This window comes from Symphalangus syndactylus, chromosome 5 (genome assembly GCF_028878055.3).
Source record: "Symphalangus syndactylus isolate Jambi chromosome 5, NHGRI_mSymSyn1-v2.1_pri, whole genome shotgun sequence".
Classification (NCBI taxonomy): Eukaryota; Metazoa; Chordata; class Mammalia; order Primates; family Hylobatidae; genus Symphalangus; species Symphalangus syndactylus.
The window spans coordinates 86,069,250-86,087,500 of NC_072427.2; the positions used below are offsets into that span (position 1 = coordinate 86,069,250).

Below are 18,251 nucleotides of genomic sequence, written 5' to 3' on the forward strand. Positions count from 1 at the left end.
GCCAAAGCCCAGCAAGCGATGGGCTGACTGTCTATCCCGGGGCTCAGCAGGGCAAAGGCTCATCCCGAGTGCTGGGCAGGATGGGCTGATTGTCTGTCCCGGGGCTCAGCAGGCAAAGGCTCATCCTGAGCGCTGGGCAGGGCACTGTCTGGATGGTGGCCCCCACATTGCCTCAGTGAGGAGGTGGCACCTGGTCGTGCTCAAGCTAAACCCCCGGGGGTGAGCCCAGCATCAGGCAGTGCTGTGCAGCAGTGTCTCTCTGGGACTGGGGGGAGGGGGCGGTAGGGTGCGTGGGGTTTACTTAGAGACTCATTCTTTCCAGGGGACCCAGGACGCAACGCCACAGGATGTGGAGTCTCATCCCCAACCTCCACCAGCCTGAGGCTTGGGCCAACATCAGAGCCCTGAGGCACAGAATCCCCCCACACCAAGATGCCAGAATCCTCCCAGAGTCAGCCTAGGACCCCCCAAACACACACAGTGGCCTCCATCGGGGGTGGTCCCTGTACACAGACCTCTCTACACACAGTGTCCACTGTTGCTGTCCCTCTGTCGTGGCATGTTTTATAGCTCAGTGTCTTTCCAAGAAGCGGCAAAGCCTCCTCACACTCTACCTTTTGTGTTTAATTGCATAAATAGTAACAATAATAATAGACTCTCCTGTCCTAAAGCAGGCCACCCTTTCTTCACCGTGCTCCCCCCATCTGCGTGTCCCCACACTCTCTGGCGCTGTGGGTCACACACTCACACCCCTGCCCCAGCCAGGACCCTCCACATCCTTTCCGTCCTTGGCCCACGGTGTGTCCTGCCACATCTTCCCACTCTGTGCCTGGGCCAGGATGCTCACGGCTGCTTTGCTGGCTGTTCCTGCACTGCACGTCTGGGTCACATCTGGTTTTTCTAAGTGCCCTTTACACCCTGTGTGCACATGTGTGGATGTGCACATCTGGGTCACATCCGGTTTTTCTAACAAAGAAGTGCCCTTCACACCCTGCGTTTCACACCCTGCATTTCACACCCTGTGTGCACGTGTGCAGACGGGGATGCTTTTCCAGGGTATGCTCTTCTGCAGAATTGCTCCATCCCAGGTGCTCACACTCTCTGGAGGACATAGAGGACCCAAGTGTCACTGCAGCTGTGGCACTGCGATGCACATGGCAGTGTGAGGAAGGGCTGTGACTTCTCCTGGGCTGGAGTGGAGTCCTGCTCTCCCCCTGCTCACTGGGGCCCTGCCACGCGCAGGCAGGCGGGGGAGGAAGGCCTCTGCTTGAGATGTTTGACCAAAGCCCTTCCAGGGCCTTCACAGGGAATCCATGACATTCCCCATACAGTGCCGGCCAGGATGGGCATGTGGGGGAAGATGAACCCTAGAGGGTGCCAGAGTAGACTGACCCAACACCCTCATGCCAGGCTGAGGCAGGAGGCCCCTCAGCAAGACTGCCAGATGGAGGGAGACAGCTCCGGGAACGCCTGCTTCACTCAGCCATGCCCTGGCATTTACCCAGGCTGGGGCCAGCTGCAGTGGCCGGGCTGAGGAGGGTCCAGGCATCAGTCTCAGGCTCTGCTCCCAGCCACTCAGCCTGGGCCAGGGATCTGGTCTGCAGCCCTCTGCTAGCCCCGAGTGCCCTCCATGCTCCCCATTTTCCTCCCTGTCACCTGGCCCCAGAGGAGGCCAGGCCAGCCATCAATTATGTTCCCACCAACTTTGAATCCGAGGTTCCCCAGGAGCTTATTCACTCCCCTGCCACACCCAGAGGGGCACAAGGGGCAGGCACTGCCAGCTCCACGGCAGCTCCAGCCTCCCACAGCACCCGAGGGCAGCACAGGGACCCAAGGGAGGCCCGCAGACAGGAGCCTGGGCCTGTCTGGTCTCATTCCCAGCCGCTTCCTGTGTTTCCTTCGGGGTCCCCGCGGCTGCGGTGGGGCCATGCGTTCCTTCTTTCATCCTGCACAGCTCACCCTGCACAGTGCCTGGCTGCCGACTTGAAAACAGCAGCCACGGGTGGAATGTTACTTGCAGCTCAGAGGCAGCTGTGCAAGATCCTCCAGGAGCAGGAGGAGGGGTTGGGGGAGGCCACACAGGCACGCCTCATGGTGCCTCTGTTTCCTCACCACTGAAACAGAGGAAACCTTGGTTCACAGCTCATAGGGGCTATAGTGCTATGTAAAGTGCCTGCCACGCTTATGCCCCATACATGTTGGCTGTTATGTGTATCCACTTTTCGGGGTATCCTGGCCTAACCCACCTGTGATTTCTTTGCCACAGACCTGCGCCCCCTGGATATCCTGGCAGAAGTGATCCCTTCTGATGGCGCCACAAGCGGGATCAGGATAGTTCAGATTCATGGTGCACGGGGACTCCAGCTCTCAGCAGCCGCCCCCCACACCATGAGCTTCCCTGCATCCAGGATTTTCTCCCAGTGTGACCTCTTCCCTGAAGAATTTTCCATCGTTGTAACTTTGAGAGTTCCCAATCTTCCACCCAAGGTCAGTGGCACTTTCTGCGCTTTGCGTTATAATAGCGTAGTTTTCCCTTGTGAGGTTCCCAGTACCAACACGTGCACAGGTTGAGGGGCGGCATTTGTCGAGGACTCTCTGGGTTTCTCTGGGATCAAGAGTGGCTGGCCTTGCTAGGTAGTGAGGTCCCTGCCACTGGCAGTATGTGAGAGTCTGTGTGACCATTTGCTAGTGGTTTGCGCAGCCAATTCCTGCAATCGAGGGTGTAGTGCTCAGAGTTTTTATGTTGACATCCTTTGGCAGGAAGCGCTAATGATAAAATCACATCTAAAAAGGGACACTTTATAGACCCATTTATCTAAGACTTGAAGTGCCATCAATCCCAAATCTAACAGACAAGCCCCATCCCATCCTCTGCCTACTAGTTTGGAAGGTGAAGACAATAATGTTTGTCTCTGTCCCCTTCCCCACGGTTTCTGGGACAGTGCATATCATATCTGTACAGCAGGTCCTTCTGAAGTAAATAAAAATGAATTTGCATTTCCAACAGTGGTGTTGAGCACTTCTCATGTGTGTATTGGCCATTTGTGCATCTTCCTTGGAGAAATGTTCATTTAAATTTTTTGCCCAGTTTTTCATGGATTAATGGACTTCTTATTGCTCAGTTGTAAAGAATTCTTTATATATTTGATGAGCCCCTTATCAGATATATGATTTGCAAATATTTGCTCCCATTCTGTGGGTTTTCCTTTTACTTTCTTGGTAGAGCCCTTTGGAGCACAAAACTTTTAAACCATGATGATGTTCAATTTATCTATTTTTTTTATTTTGTTGCTTGTACTTTTGGTATCATATCCAAGAATCCAATGCCAAATCCAAGGTCATGAAGATTTACCCTTATGTTTTCTTCTAAGAGTTTTATACTTTTGGTACTTACATGGAAGTCTTCAATCCATTTAATTTTTGTATATGGTGTGAGGTAGGGGGTCAATTTTGTTCTTTTGTATGTAGATATTCAGTTGCCCCCACACCATTTGCTAAAGAGATTATTTTTTCTTCATTGAATGGTCTTGACAACCTTGTGAGAAATAAATTGACTACAGATATGTGGGTTTATTTCCAGACTCTCAATTTTATTTTATTTATTCATTTGTCTATTTATATATTTGTACCACACAGTCTTGGTTACTGTAGCATTGTAGTAAATCTTTAAATTGGGAACCATGAGTCAACCAACTTTGCTCCTCTTTTTAAATTTTGGTTTGGCTATTCTGGGTCCCTTGTAATTACATATTGATTTTATAATCAACTTGTGAATGTCTACAGAGAAGTTAGCTTGAGAGTGGACAAATCTGTAGATTAATTTGGGGAGTATTGTCATGTTAACAATATTAACATGAGTGGATCATGGACTTCAGATTAATGAACATATGATGCTTTTCCATTGATTTACATCTTCCTTAACAAAACAAAAATAATGTTTTATGGTTTTCAGAGTATAAATTTTATAATTATTTTGTTAAATCTAGTCCTAGTATTTTTTCCTTTTTGATGCTATTATAAATAATTTCATGTTTGGCTTGTTCGTTGCAAATATATAGAAATACCGTTATTTATTTATTTATTTATTTATTTATTTATTTATTTATTTTTGAGACGGAGTTTCACTCTGTCACCCAGGCTGGAATGTAGTGGTGCAATCTCAGCTCACTGCAACCTCTGTTTCCTGGGTTCAAGTGATTCTCCCACCTCAGCCTCCAGAGTAGCTGGAATTACAGGTGTACACTACCATACCCAGCTAATTTTTGTATTTTTAGTAGAGACAGGGTTTCGCCATGTTGGCCAGGCTGGTCTGGGCCTCCCAAAGTGCTGAGATCACAGACATGAGCTACCACACCTGGCCTGAAATACCACTGATTTTTGTGTGTTGACCTTGTATCCTGCAACCTTGCTGAGCTGGCAGTTTTTTAGTGAATTTCTTAGGATTTTCTATATATAAGATCACGTCATCTGTGAATAGAGATGATTTATTTCTTCTTTTCCAATATGAATACTTTTTATTTTTTCCCACTAAGTATGACGTTAACTGTGGATTCTTCATAGATGCCCTTAACAAATTGAGCAAGTTTCCTGCTCTGTCTTGTTGAGTGTTTTTAACATGAAAGGATGGTGGATTTTATCAAGTGCTTTTGCTGCATCTATTGTTATAATCATGCTATTTTTGTTTTTTATTCTGTTGATATGTTGTGTTACATTAATTGATTTTTAGATATTAAACCAATCTTGCATCCCAGGGATAAATCCCATTTAGCCATGGTGTGTAACTCTTCTTTTATGTCGCTGGATTCAGATTGCTAGTATCTTGTTGAGTATTTTACATTCATATCTTGAGAGATACTGGTATTGGTCTGTAGTTTTCTTTTCTTATGATGTCTTTGTGTGATTATGGTATGAGAATAATACTAGCCTCATAGAATGAGTTAGGAAGTAATACTTCCTCTTAGTTTTTGAAAGAGTTTGTGAAGAATTGGTTTTAATTCTTTATTTATTTCCACTTTAATCTTCATTATTTCCTTCATTGTGCTTGCTTTGAGTTTGCTCTTCTTTCTCCAGCATCTTAAAGTAGGTTAGGCTATTGATTTGAGATCTTTCTTAATACAGATATTTACAACTATAAATTTCTCTCTAAGCAATACTTTTGCTGCATCTTATAAGTTCTGGTATTTTGGGTTTCATTTTTATTCATCTTGATGATTTTATGGTTTTCCTTTTGGTTTCTTTTTTGACTTGTTGGTTGGTTATATGAGAGTGTGCTGTTTAATTTTCACATATTTGTGTGTTTCCCCAGTTTTTTTTCTGTTATTGATTTCTAATTTTATTTTATTGTGGCCAGAATACATACTTTGCATTATTTCTATCCTTTTAAATTTACTGGAGGTTTATTTTATGGCCTAACATATGTCCTATCCTAGACAATACTGCATATGCATTTCAAAAAAATGTATATTCTGCTGTCATCAGGTGGAATAGTCTAAAGATGTCTGCTAGACTTTATTGGTTTATTGTATTCAAGTTTTCCTTTTTCTTGTTGATCTTCTACCTAGTTATTCTATCCATTGTTGACATTATGGTGTTGAACTATTCAATTAATATTGTTGACTTGTCTATTTCTCCTTTCATTTCTGTCAGCTTTTGCTTCACGTATTTTGGTGCTCTGTTATTATTTACATACATGTTTATATTTATTATACCTTCATGATAGGTTGACCTTTCATCATTATAAAGTGTTCCTTTTCGTCTCTAATAACAATTTTTGTTTTAAAATTTATTTTATCAGAGAGCAGTTGGGCTACTCCAATTTTCTCGTGGTTGTTGTTTGTATAATTTATCTCGTTCTGTTTACTTTCAATCTAGTTGTATATTGGAATATAAAGAATGCCTACTTTACAGAGCATCTAGTTACATTTTGTTTTTTATTTAATCTAGTCTGACAGCCTCTGCCTTTTGATTGGGTTATTTAATCTATTTACATTTAATGTTGTTATTGATAAACAGTTGACCTCATTTTTATGAATTTTGTATTTGCAAATTCAGCTACTATCTAAAATTAATTTGTAATCTCAAAATAAATACTGGTGGCACTTTTGTAGTCATTCATTGACATACACAGATTAGTGAGAAATTTGAGTCTCCCAAAATGCATGTTCCCAGATGAGGTTGAACAAGGCACACTATGCATTCTTGCTTCAGCTCTCATATTGTAAATAAGCATTTTTTTTGTAATCTACTTAATGCCACATTTTCACATTTTTGTGATTTTTTGGGTGACTTTACTATTTAAAATGGCCTTCAGGCATGGCGGTGAAGGGGCTGTTCAGTGTTCCTAAGTGCAAAAAGGCTGTGATGTCCCTTATAGAGAAAATATGTATGTTAGAGAAGCTTTATTAAGGCATAAGTTATAGTACTGTTGGCTGAGTTCAATGTTAATGAATAAACAATAATTATTAAACACATATAACACTTGATTATATGTTGATAGTTGAAACTGTGACCAGAGGATTACAAGAACCGAACTCTGTATTTCCCCTAGGAACAATGGTATATTATTTCCTTATTCAGTATTTGCAATGACTTTATGTAATTACTACTAACAATGAAAATCAACTGTACTTGGATTTATGTCTACTAGGTTACTTTTTATTTCCCATATGTTTTATATGGTTCTGTGGTTTTATGGGTTTTTTTGCCACCACTGTCCTTATATTCTTTCTTCACTACTTTCTCTTATATTAAGTGCATATTTCCTAACGTAGCATTTTGATTTCTTTATGTTTTCCCATGACACTGTTTTAGTTTTTCCTTAGTGGTTGCTCTGGGGTTTACCATATGCTTATTTTGACTTATCAGGATCAACTTCAGATTTGTGCCAACTTAATGCCAGTGAGATACAAAAAGATTGCTCCTCTACAAATCTTTTCCTTTTTTCCTTTTTGTAGTCTTGCTGTTATATACATTACATCTACAGATGTTAAAACCCAACAATATATTGTTATACTTATTACTTCCTATAATTGTATGGCTTTTAAAGATGCTTAGAGAAGAAAGAACAAGTATATATTTATATCATTTGTTATATTAGCCTTTTTATCATTTCTGATTCTCTTCATCTTTTCCTGTGGATTCACATTACTATCTTCAGTAACTTCCTTTGCACAATATAGCTTTGTTTCCATGTACCTCCTTTGTACTATTATTGCCAAATATATTAGATTTCTACATGTTGCAGGCCTAACAATACCAAATATACATTTTTATATTGCTTTTTAAAAATCAGTTGAGAATAAAGGAGAAAATATGCATTTGTACTACTTTTTTAATTACATAATTAGTTTTACTGCTGTTTTGTTTTTCTGTGTGGATTTGAATTTCTGTCTGGAGTTACTTGCTTTTGGTCTGCAGAACACTAGTATGACTTGTATGACTTGTAAGATGCACCTGCAGGTAATAGATTCCCTCAGTTTTGATTTATCTGGGAATGCCTTTATTTTGCCTTCATTTCTGAAAGATAACTTTGTTGGATATAGAATTCTTGGCTGACTTTTTTTCTTTGAGCACTTTGAATGTACCATCATACTACCTTCTGGTGCCCATTGTTTCTGATAAGAAGTGAACTGTTGCTGTTCTTATGGTTCTCTTATAAATAACTTGTTTTTATCTTGCTGCTTTCAAGATTTTCTCCTTGTTTTTGACTTTCAGTATTTTTACTATGATATGTCTGTTTGCATATCTTTTGTGTATCTCCACCTTAGAGTTTTCTGAGGCCCTGGATATGTAGATTAATGTTTTTCAATAATTTTGGAAAGTTACTAATTCTGTGAAGAATGTCAGTGGTAGTTTGATGGGAATAGCATTGAATCTATAAATTACTTTGGGCAGTATGGCCATTTTCATGATATCGATTCTTCCTATCCATGAGGATGGAATGTTTTTCCATTTGTTTGTGGAAAATGGAGCAGTGGTTTGTAGTTCTTGAGCAGTGGTTTGTAGTTCTCCTTGAAGAGGTCCTTCATGTCCCTTGTTAGCTGTGTTCCTAGGTATTTCATTCTCTTTGTAGCAATTGTGAATGGGAGTTCACTCATGATTTGGCTATCTACTTGTCTATTGTTGGTGTGTAGGAATGCTTGTGATTTTTGCACGTTGATTTTGCATGCTGAGACTTTGCTGAAGTTGCTTATCAGCTTAAGGAGTTTTTGAGCTGAGACAATGGGGTTTTCTAAATATAGAATCAAGTCACCTGCAAAAAGAGGTAATTTGACTTCCTCTTTTTCTATTCGAATACTCTTTATGTCTTTCTCTTGCCTGATTGCCCTGGCCAGAACTTCTAATACTATGTTGAATAGGAGTGGTGAGAGGATATCCTTGTCTTGTGCTGGTTTTCAAAGGGAATGGTTTCTGCTTTTGCTCATTCAGTATGATATTGACTATGGGTTTATCATAAATACCTCTTATTATTTTGAGATATGTTCTATTAACATCTAGTTTATTGAGAGTTTTTAACATGAAGGGATGTTGAATTTTCTTGAAGGCCTTTTCTGCATCTATTGAGATAATCATGTGGTTTTCGCCATTGGTTCTGTTTATGTGATGGATTTCGTTTATTGATTTGCATATGTTGAGCCAGCTTTGCATCCCAGGGATGAAGCTGACTTGATTGTGGTGTATAAGCTTTTCGATGTGCTGCTGGATTCAGTTTGCCAGTATTTTATTGAGGATTTTTGCATCAATGTTCATGAGGGATATTGGCCTGAAGTTTTCTTTTTTTGCTGTGTCTGCCAGGTTTTGGTATCAGGATGATGCTGGCCTCATAAAATGAGTTAGGGAACAGTCCCTCCTTTTCGGTTGTTTGGAATAGTTTCAGAAGGAATGGTACCACCTCCTCTTTGTACCTCTGGTAGAATTTGGCTGTGAATCCATCTGGTCCTGGGCCTTTTTTTTGGTTGGTAGACTATTAATTACTGCATCAATTTCAGAACTTGCTATAATCTATTCAGGGATTCAACTTCTTCCCGGTTTAGTCTTGGAGGGGTGTATGTGTCCAGGAATTTCCCATTTGTTCTAGATTTTCTAGTTTATTTGTATAGCGGTGTTTATAGTATTCTCTGATGGTAGTTTGTATTTTTTTGGGATCAGTGGTGATATCCCCTTTATCATTTTTTATTGTATCTATTTGATTCTTCCCTCTTTTCTTCTTTATTAGTCTAACGAGTGGTCTATGTATTTTGTTAATTTTTTCAAAAACCAGCTCCTGGATTCATTGATTTTTTTGAAGGGTTTTTCATGTCTCTATCTCCTTCAGTTCTGCTCTGATCTTAGTTATTTTTTGTCTTCTGCTAGCCTTTGGATTTGTTTGCTCTTGCTTCTCTAGTTCTTTTAATTGTGATGTTAGGGTGTCAATCTGAGATCTTTCCAGCTTTCTGATGTGGACATTTAGTGCTATAAATTTCCCTGTTAACACTGTGTTAGCTGTGTTCCAGAGATTCTGGGTCATTGTCTCTTTGTTCTCATTGATTTCAAATAACTTCTTGATTTTTGCCTCAATTTCGTTACTTACCCAGGAGTCATTCAGGAGCAGGTTGTTCAATTTCCATGTAGTTGTGTGGTTTTGAGTGAGTTTCTTAATCTTGAGTTCTAATTTGATTGCACTGTGGTCCGGGAGACTTTCTTATGATTTCAGTTCTTTTGCATTTGCTGAGGAGTGTTTTACTTTCAATTATGTGGTCAATTTTAGAATAAGTGCCATGTGACACTGAGAAGAATGTATCTTCTGTTGATTTGGGGTGGAGAGTTCTGTAGATGTCTATTAGGTCCATTTGATCCAGAGCTGAGTTCAAGTTCTGAATATCCTTGTTAATTTTCTGTCACGTTGATCTGTCTAATATTGACAGCAGGGTGTTAAAGGCTCCCACTATTATTGTGTGTGAGTCTAAGTCTCTTTGTAGGTCTCTAAGAGTTTGTTTTACGAAACTGGGTGCTTTTGTATTGGGTGCATATATATTTAGGATAATTAGCTCTTCTCATTGAATTGATCCCTTTATCATTATGTAATGTCCTTCTTTGTCTTTTTTGATCTTTGTTGGCTTAAAGTCTGTTTTATCAGAGACTAGGATTGCAACCCCTGCTTATGTTGCTTTCCATTTGCTTGGTACATTTTCCTCCATTCCTTTATTTTGAGCCTATGTGTGTCTTTGCAAGTGAGATGGGTCTCCTGAATACAGCACACTGATGGGTCTTGACTCTTCATCCAATTTGCCAGTCTGTGTCCAGCTATTATTTCTATGAAATAATATTTTTCCATTGTAGCCTGACTTTGCCAGATAGTCCTCCAACAGAGCCCTTAGCCATACCCATCAAAGGTCAGAGGCTTCAAACCCTGCAGCCTATGGGCCCCCACCAAGCACTCAGTGGAGCCCTGGCCTAATGTTGGAGAGCCCTGCAGCCTAGAGCAACATCAGAGCCTCTGCCTTTGCCATTTCAAAGATTTAGTAGAAAATAGTGATCATAGAGTGAGGAGATGAGGGATCCATGATCAGAACTTTGGGGGTTTACTAGTGCACAGGTATGGTCCTGAGCACAGGCATGGGCTGATACACACAGGTGTATAGGTATTTGTGAGACAAGGCTCTGCGATCAGACCCTTTTACATTTACTATGACAATGTCCAGGAGCCAACAGTAGAACTAATACATTCTGATGACTTTCTAGCCCATAAGGGAAGAGACCTTGGAGCTCCCAAGGACACCATTGCAGGTGATGTTGCCTGAGATCTGAGAGGAGAAGGTGTGAACACTATTGTGCACACCACCGGGAGAAGGTCTTATAACAGTTCAACGTGAAATGAAACAAAGGTGCTTGCCCCTTATCTTCATTTCTACTGTGCTGGGCCTGCATCTGCCTCCCTGCTCCCCTCTGTGAGCCAATCTCTGCCCAGGAAGACACTATTCCCTCACACCTGCCCCAGGGCTCACCCCCAGCAGAAATATGCCCCATGGTTCCCACTGACAACCAGCAGTGACAACCCACAGGGTGGATCTCGCCGTGCGGCCAGGCCAACTGAGCATCATCAAACTTGTCCACAGCAGAACACATCTCTCCCTTTCCTCAAGGCCCAGAAGCTGAGGTTCTCCTAACCTCATCCCTCCTTAGGTGTAGAAGTATTTTTTTAAGTGCAAACTCCTCCTGGTTTGGAGCAGAGGGCTGTCAATTCTAGAATATCTCCTAATTGCCACTGTCCCTGCTTCTGCAGTGTGCTTTGATGCAATCAATTTATTTCTACTAGTTTATCTCTGGACAAACCCACATTAGGGAAGCCCCAACTCCAGTCAGGAGCCTCACAAACCAGAACATCCATAAACAATGAACCAACACTACTAACACAACAGCGCCTACAACAACAAGGAAGAGGAAGGCTTCTCGAAGCCAGCCAGGGGCAGCACAATCAACACAGAGGGGTATAAAGGTTCCGACCACTCAGAGCACCTGGCATGATCACTCACTCACTCACTCACGTCTCCCCCAGCTCACCTCCTCCCCACCCCAGCATGGCCACATCTACCATGTCCATCTGCTCCAGCGCTTGCTCTGACTCCTGGCAGGTGGATGACTGCCCAGAGAGCTGCTGTGAGCCCCCCTGCTGTGCCCTCAGCTGCTGCGCCCCAGCCCCCTGCCTGACCCTAGTCTGCACCCCAGTGAGCCGTGTGTCCAGCCCCTGCTGCCAGGCGGCCTGTGAGCCCAGCCCCTGCCAATCAGGCTGCACCAGCTCCTGCACGCCCTTGTGCTGCCGGCAATCTAGCTGCCAGCCGGCTTGCTGCACCTCCTCCCCCTGCCAGCAAGCCTGCTGTGTGTCTGTCTGCTGCAAGCCAGTCTGCTGTGTGCCTGTCTGCTGCAAGCCTGTGTGCTGCGTGCCTACCTGCTCTGAGGATTCCTCTTCATGCTGCCAGCAGTCTAGCTGCCAGCCAGCTTGCTGTGCCTCTTCCTCCTGCCAGCAGGCCTGCTGCGTGCCCGTCTGCTGCAAGCCCATGTGCCGTGCGCCCACCTGCTCTGAGGATTCCTCTTCGTGCTGCCAGCAGTCTAGCTGCCAGCCAGCTTGCTGCACCTCCTCCCCATGTCAGCAGGCCTGCTGTGTGCCCGTCTGCTGCAAGCCTGTCTGCTGCAAGCCTGTCTGCTGCAAGCCTGTGAGCTGCGTGCCTGTCTGCTCTGGGGCTTCCACTTCACGCTGCCAGCAGTCTAGCTGCCAGCCGGCTTGCCGCACCACTTCCTGCTGCAGACCCTTCTCCTCCGTGTCCCTCCTCTGCTGTCCCGTGTGCAGGTCTACCTACTGTGTGCCCATCCCGTCCTGCTGTGCCCCTGCCTCCTCCTGCCATTCCAGCTGCTGCCGTCCGGCCTCCTGCGTGTCCCTCCTCTGCCGCCCCGCGTGCTCCCGCCTCTCTTCCGCGTGCTGCGGCCTCTCCTCAGGCCAGAAGTCCAGCTGCTGACGGGCAGTTCCCATTTCTCCAGAGTTGTTCCAGGGCCATCTCTGACTTCCAAAAATCCTTGCAGCCCTGAGCCCTGTCTGAGTCTCCTCTGCCCAGAGCCACTGCACCTCCAGCCAGCAATGCTGAGCCTTCATGCCGAGTTCCCTCCAGGCATGCATCTCTCCCGCCCCCTCATCTCCATCCTGACCAGCCGGCGGTCACTGTGTCCTGCCCCATGTGAGTGATCAGTCTGTCAACAAATAAAGTCACCGCTGTGCCCTCTCAGAGGTCTTTTTTGCATATCTGGCAAACCTGTGGGAAGAACTTCGATGTGCTGTGTGGGGTGGGAGCTTTGGGACTCTGGCCTTGAGCTGCATCCAGGCTGACAGTGCCAGGGGCGGAGGCAGTCCTGACTTCCCGCTGTGCTGGGTCTGCTGTTGTGGGGTTCCCCTGCCAGCCTCAGTGTCTCCAGGCCCTGGGGGTGCCCTTCTCTGTGAATCCCCCACACCCACCGGGCCTGGCCTCTCCCTGGGCTCCCCCTCTCTCCTTCCTCTGCCTGCCTGACCCCTACTCACCATCTTCTCACCAGCCCTCTCTTATTAAATAAAATAAATATTTCTCATTTCTGGAAGACATTTTAGAGCTGATCTCTTATTTCAAAGTATCTGTGTATGTTTGTTGGACAGTCCGTGTACGGTCATCCCAATGCCTGAAGTCTCTGTGGGTCCATTTCAGCTTTCTGTCATTTCCACCAGTTCTCGCTCGTGGTGTCTTGTTTCCTTGTGTGCTTCACTGTTTGTGGCTGAGTAACCACCCTTGTCCTTGGGAAGTATTTGTGGGCATTTTTGAGGCCTCTAAGAAAGTTGTGTTTGCTTTTGCCTTATGTGAGGAACCCTGATTCCAGGACCACCTTCAACTAAATTCATGGCCTCGATTTGTGTGGGCCACCCAAAAGGTGCTGGTTCAGGCTGCAAAGCAGAATGAGGGCAGGCTTGTTGGGGCAGGATGTTCTCCTCTGGGTGTGCTGAATCCCCAGGCAGCCAGCAGCCTCTGGGATGGTCATAAGCCCATGCTTACCTCTGACTCCCTCTTCTCTGAGGGTGCAGCCCATGCAGTCTCTAGCTTCATGTAGGGATGGTCTTCTTTAGACCCCACCACGAGGGGGGCCCTTGGCTTCGGTTTCTGTCGTCTTCATCCTGCAAAACCATTCAATCCTAGATTTAAAATCACCAGACCAGCAAATGCCCTCAAGAACGAAGTGAATTCTGGGTGTTTCTAAATGCTATGGGTTAGAGCAGGAGTCGTTCACCTGCGGTCTGTGAGCTTGGATGAGAAGAAAAAAAAATGCATCTTTATTTTCCCAAACATCTAACTGAAATACAGTGTTTCAATCAACTATGAATGCAGCCGACAAAACCTACAGTGGCACCTGCAGCTTTGTCACCAACAGGAATGAGATGCGTGGCGTCACATTATGCCGGCTGCAAATGCTCAAAACCTCATTCTGGCCACTGCTGCTTAATAATTACGGTGGTGCGAGATGCACCTGCTGGGTCTCACCAGGCACGTGTTCCCTAGGGAAGTACATGCTATATCACCAGTTTGCTTTTTCATAATGTAATAGCCATGTTGTCATGAAGTTGGTTTCCTTTTACTCATCTGAAAACCTCCAAAGCTTTCATGAGGTAGCCGGGAAGTTCCCTTGCGCAAAAAGGGCAAAGACCCCGCCTTTGATTTGGGCCTGTAATCCTGTAATTCTTTATTCCTTTTCCAGTTTCCTGTTGCAACTAGGAAGATTCTTCCTAGTGTTTTCAATTGTTTTCAGCAGGATGATGGGTCAAACAATCTCACCAGCCAGTTTCCAGAACTGGAATCCCTGGAGCAACTTCTATTTTTTTTAGAAAGAGTCTGGCTCTGTTGCCCAGAATGGAGTGCAGTGGTGCGATCTTGGCTCAATGCAACCTCCATCTCCCGGGTTCAAGGGATTCTCCTGCCTCTCCTCCTGTGTAGCTGGGATTACAGGTGCCGCCACCACGCCCAGCTAATTTTTTTGTATTTTTAGTATAGACGGGGTTTCACCATCTTGGCCAGGCTGGTCTTGAACTTCTGACCTTGTGATCCACCCGCCTTGGCCTCCCAAAGTGCTGGGATTACAGGCATGAGCCACTGCACTCAGCCTTTTTTTTTTTTTTTTTTTTTTTTGAGAGCAGGTATCACTCTGTTGCCAGGCTGGAGTGCAGTGGTGCGATCTCTGCTCAGTGCAACGTCTGCCTCCTGGGTTGGAGCTATTCTTCTCCCTCAGCCTCCTGAATAGCTGGGACTACAGGTGTGCACCACCATGCCTGGCTAATTTTTGTATTTTTAGTAGAGACTGGGTTTCACTACATTGGCCAGGCTGGTCTCAAACTCCTGACATCGCAATCTGCCTGCTTTGACCTCCCAAAGTGCTGGGATTACAGGCGTGAGCCACTGTGCCCGGCGCGACTTCTTAATTCTTAAGAATAACTGGAAACTTTCTGTAACCTTCCCCTGTTGTTCGCAAGGATTCCTTAATTCTCGAGTAGGTCTTTTCCTTTGAACCACTGTATCTATTAACTTGTCCCATCAGTCATTTATTCCTTTGCAGTTTTGATGACATGTCTGTGCAAATGCAATACACAGTTGGAAGTCCCTGTCCGAGTGTCACAGGCACCCAGGACGGAAGGACACAGGCCCCTTGTCACTGTCATTTTCCTTTGTAAGCTCCCAGCCCAGCTACCAGGACAAGGGGAGCAGGCATGGCAGGAAGGGCTGTCCCCAGCCCGCTCTGTGTCCTGGGTCTGATCAGTAGCCCAGAGCGAGGCCGCCTTGCCCTGAGCCCCAGGACTGTGTATGTGCAGCCTCCACCTTGCTTGTGAAGGGGGGTGGGATGTGTGTGTGGCCAGAGTGGGAGACTCACCACACAAGGACTGGGAGGGGACTTCTCACGCTAGGGCTCTCAGATCCTGGTGCCCCTCACCACCCATCTCCCACAGCCCTTGGCCAGCTGGCCTAGCCAAGTGCCCATGTCTCCCACTGGGTGGGACTCTGTAAGGGAACACAGTTTCTGCATCTTCAGGGAGTCCTGAGCCAGGCTGCCCTCCCTTTGGCTCATCCTGTGGGATGTGGGGGCCCTGCTAGTGTGGGAGTCCCCATTTCTAGGCTGTGTGGGTCACCCCTTGGGGAGGATGAGAGAGGAGGCTCTGTGTGGGCCCCTGCAGCCGTCGGACCTGGGAGACGTCTCTTTTCCCTCCTGTTACTGTTTAATTGTGACATTAGTTACCTTATTTCGGTTTTTATTTTATAAACCGTTTTGAGAAATGTTTTCATCTAATAGAAAACATCAGGTGCAATTTCCTTTCCTTTCCAACTGGCCGCGTCGCTCCTCATCCTCACATTTTCATGGCCTTCTCTGCTTTTGAGGTTTTCCTCCTGTTTCGGTTGCTTTTCCATCTTTAGAATATCCACCACGGTTTGTTTTTTCTCTTCTACTTTTATTTGCTGTTTTGAAAAATATACATTCTGTTTTTAATTGTACTAATAAATAGCTTTTAAGTTTACTTTTATGTTTATTTTTTAACTATTAAAGTGAGGAATGGAACTGCAATTCGAGAATTTCTATTTAAAACAGAATTAATCTTGCTCTCCCCAACATCAGCCCACGGGTCCACCCCCACCCACTTCTCAGTCTTTCTTGTTTAATTGAAAGCAACATACAGCATAAACCAGTAGAAACAGAACCACACATACAATCCTAAATATTATAACAGCCAGATTTAAAGATGGCAAAAGGAACAGGTGAAATTAATTTAATAATAGATCTTATTTAACCTGGTACATCCAGAATGTTACCATTTCAGCAAGTGGCACGAGCCACATTTCAAGCACTCAAGAGCCACATGTGGTTAGTGGCCTCTCACATTAGCATGCAGTAAAGTATTAGAATCTTACCATTGCTATTCAATTAGGATGTTGAATATGCATCCGTTGTATGCATCTGTTATAAAAGATGTGAAATTTGCATTTGCAGTTATAACGGAGCACATTGGTTATCTGCACACAGGTCAGTGTCTTCCTGTCTTTGCATCCGGGCCAGCCCTTTGATACCCCAGCCTCTACGTTCTGGAGCTCTTTGCTTTTCCTCTGTCATAGTCAGCTGGGGCTGCTATAACAAATTGCCGTGGACTGGAGGGTCTTGAGCAGCAGGCATTTCTTTCTCCCAGTTCTCTGGAGGCTGGCAGTCCAGGATCAGTCAGGGTGCCACATGATGGGGTTCTGGAGAGGGCTCTCTTCCCGGTCTACAGACAGCCACCTTCTTGCTGTCCTCACATGGCCCCGATAATCTCTCCATGGTTTCTTCTTTAAAGGGCACGAATCCCATTTTTGAGGGCTCCACCCTCCTGACCTAATTACCTCCCAAAGGCCCCACCTCTTAATACCATCATATTGGAATTAGGGTCTCAACGTGTGAATTTTGGGAGGATACAAACATTCCATCTGTAACAATCACTTTGCCATTTGTCATATTTCCTTAAGTATTTTTTCCAAGAGGGATACCTGGGTGGAGTACTTTCTAAGCTCTTGCTTTTGTGAAAATACATTGCTGTTATCTTTATTTGAGAAAGATGTAATAATTTGAAAAAAGGAAAATTAGAGCCTTAGTCCACCAAAGATTACCCTGGAAGCTCTGAGGATATTGCCATACCCTGGTTAGTGGGACAGGGGTCTGAGGTCGGCCTGATGCAGTTCATTTCCAGATCGTGTATTATTCGTCTGGCCTGTGAGAGGCCTGTTCTTAGGCCTTCTACATTGAAAAACTTGTCAATGCATGTCTAGGGTGGGCTCTGAAGGCCTGATATTCTTGAAATTGATTAAGTTCTTCTACTCCAAATACACACACCTCTGTCCATTCAGTCCAGAATGCCTGATCCTCAATTATTTCTTTGATTATTACTTTGATCTTATTTTTTTTCTCCCTAGCAATTGAATCTTCATGTTTTGTCTCAGCTAAATATACACTGTGTTTGTTATCTTTTCTCTCATTATATTTGTGGGTTTTATCCTTTACCTCGGTGTTTGGAAGAACTCATGTTTGGACTTTGAATTGATTCTCTGTGGTGTTAGTTTTGCTCTTCTGCTTCTGCTTCTGATGTGAATTTTTAATCCAGCTGTTTGGTATTAAATTTGGTATTGAAGACTTGCTGTCTTTCATCTTCAACATTTTTTTTTTTAGAATCGGAGACACACTGGTTGAGAATGTAGATCCTAGGTACAGACCGGCTGGCTTCTAGTCCTGGTTCTGTCACTGTTTTCTGTGTGACTTTGAGCAGATGGCTCAACCTCTCTGCTGAGGCTTCCGCATCTGTCCATAGTAACTTCGACAAGAAGTTAATGACAAAATTAGGTGAATGAATAGATGCCAAGTGCTTGGAATGCTACCTGGCGTAGCCACGTGCTCTGACCTCGCCAGCTTCATCATCAGTGCTACTGGGGGGGTCATTTTCTAAGATCGCCGAAGCTGTCACTACAGTCACATGCTATAACTTGTGGCTCCAGGTCTGTGGGACCCTCCCCCATCACACTCCATTAGGGAACGCAGCTGCCTCGGCTTCCCTTCGGCTCTCGCCCTGACTCCCATTGCTGACTGCCCTGTGTCTTCAGATGAGAGGATCTTGTCGGGAGCTGAATCTTCACAGACATCACCCCTGAGAGGTCAGAGGGGCTTGTTTGACAACAGCCATGGAGGGCGGAGTGACTGGCACGTGC

At 44.7% G+C, this 18,251-nt stretch overlaps 2 protein-coding genes across 5 annotated transcripts in view; both read left to right on the plus strand.

Annotated features, from left to right (window-relative positions):
- Positions 1 to 18,251, plus strand: part of TSPEAR (thrombospondin type laminin G domain and EAR repeats) — a 194,705-nt gene that overhangs the window by 121,326 nt on the left and 55,128 nt on the right. Inside the window, exon 2 of the mRNA XM_055279891.2 lies at positions 2,267 to 2,487. Coding sequence (XP_055135866.1) covers positions 2,267 to 2,487 — 221 coding nt within the window. The remainder of the gene's footprint in view (positions 1 to 2,266; positions 2,488 to 18,251) is intronic.
- LOC129483086 (keratin-associated protein 10-3) lies at positions 11,556 to 12,488 on the plus strand. 4 transcript variants are annotated; one of them, XM_055279909.2, is made up of 2 exons: positions 11,556 to 12,034; positions 12,194 to 12,488. In XM_055279909.2, exons 1-2 carry the CDS (start codon positions 11,556 to 11,558, stop codon positions 12,486 to 12,488), a joined length of 774 nt encoding a protein of 257 aa, XP_055135884.2. The 4 variants fall into 4 exon arrangements, with proteins under 4 accessions (XP_055135884.2, XP_055135883.2, XP_055135885.2 ...); XM_055279908.2 differs by having other exon boundaries at positions 11,556 to 11,915; positions 12,060 to 12,488; XM_055279910.2 differs by having other exon boundaries at positions 11,556 to 11,876; positions 12,129 to 12,488.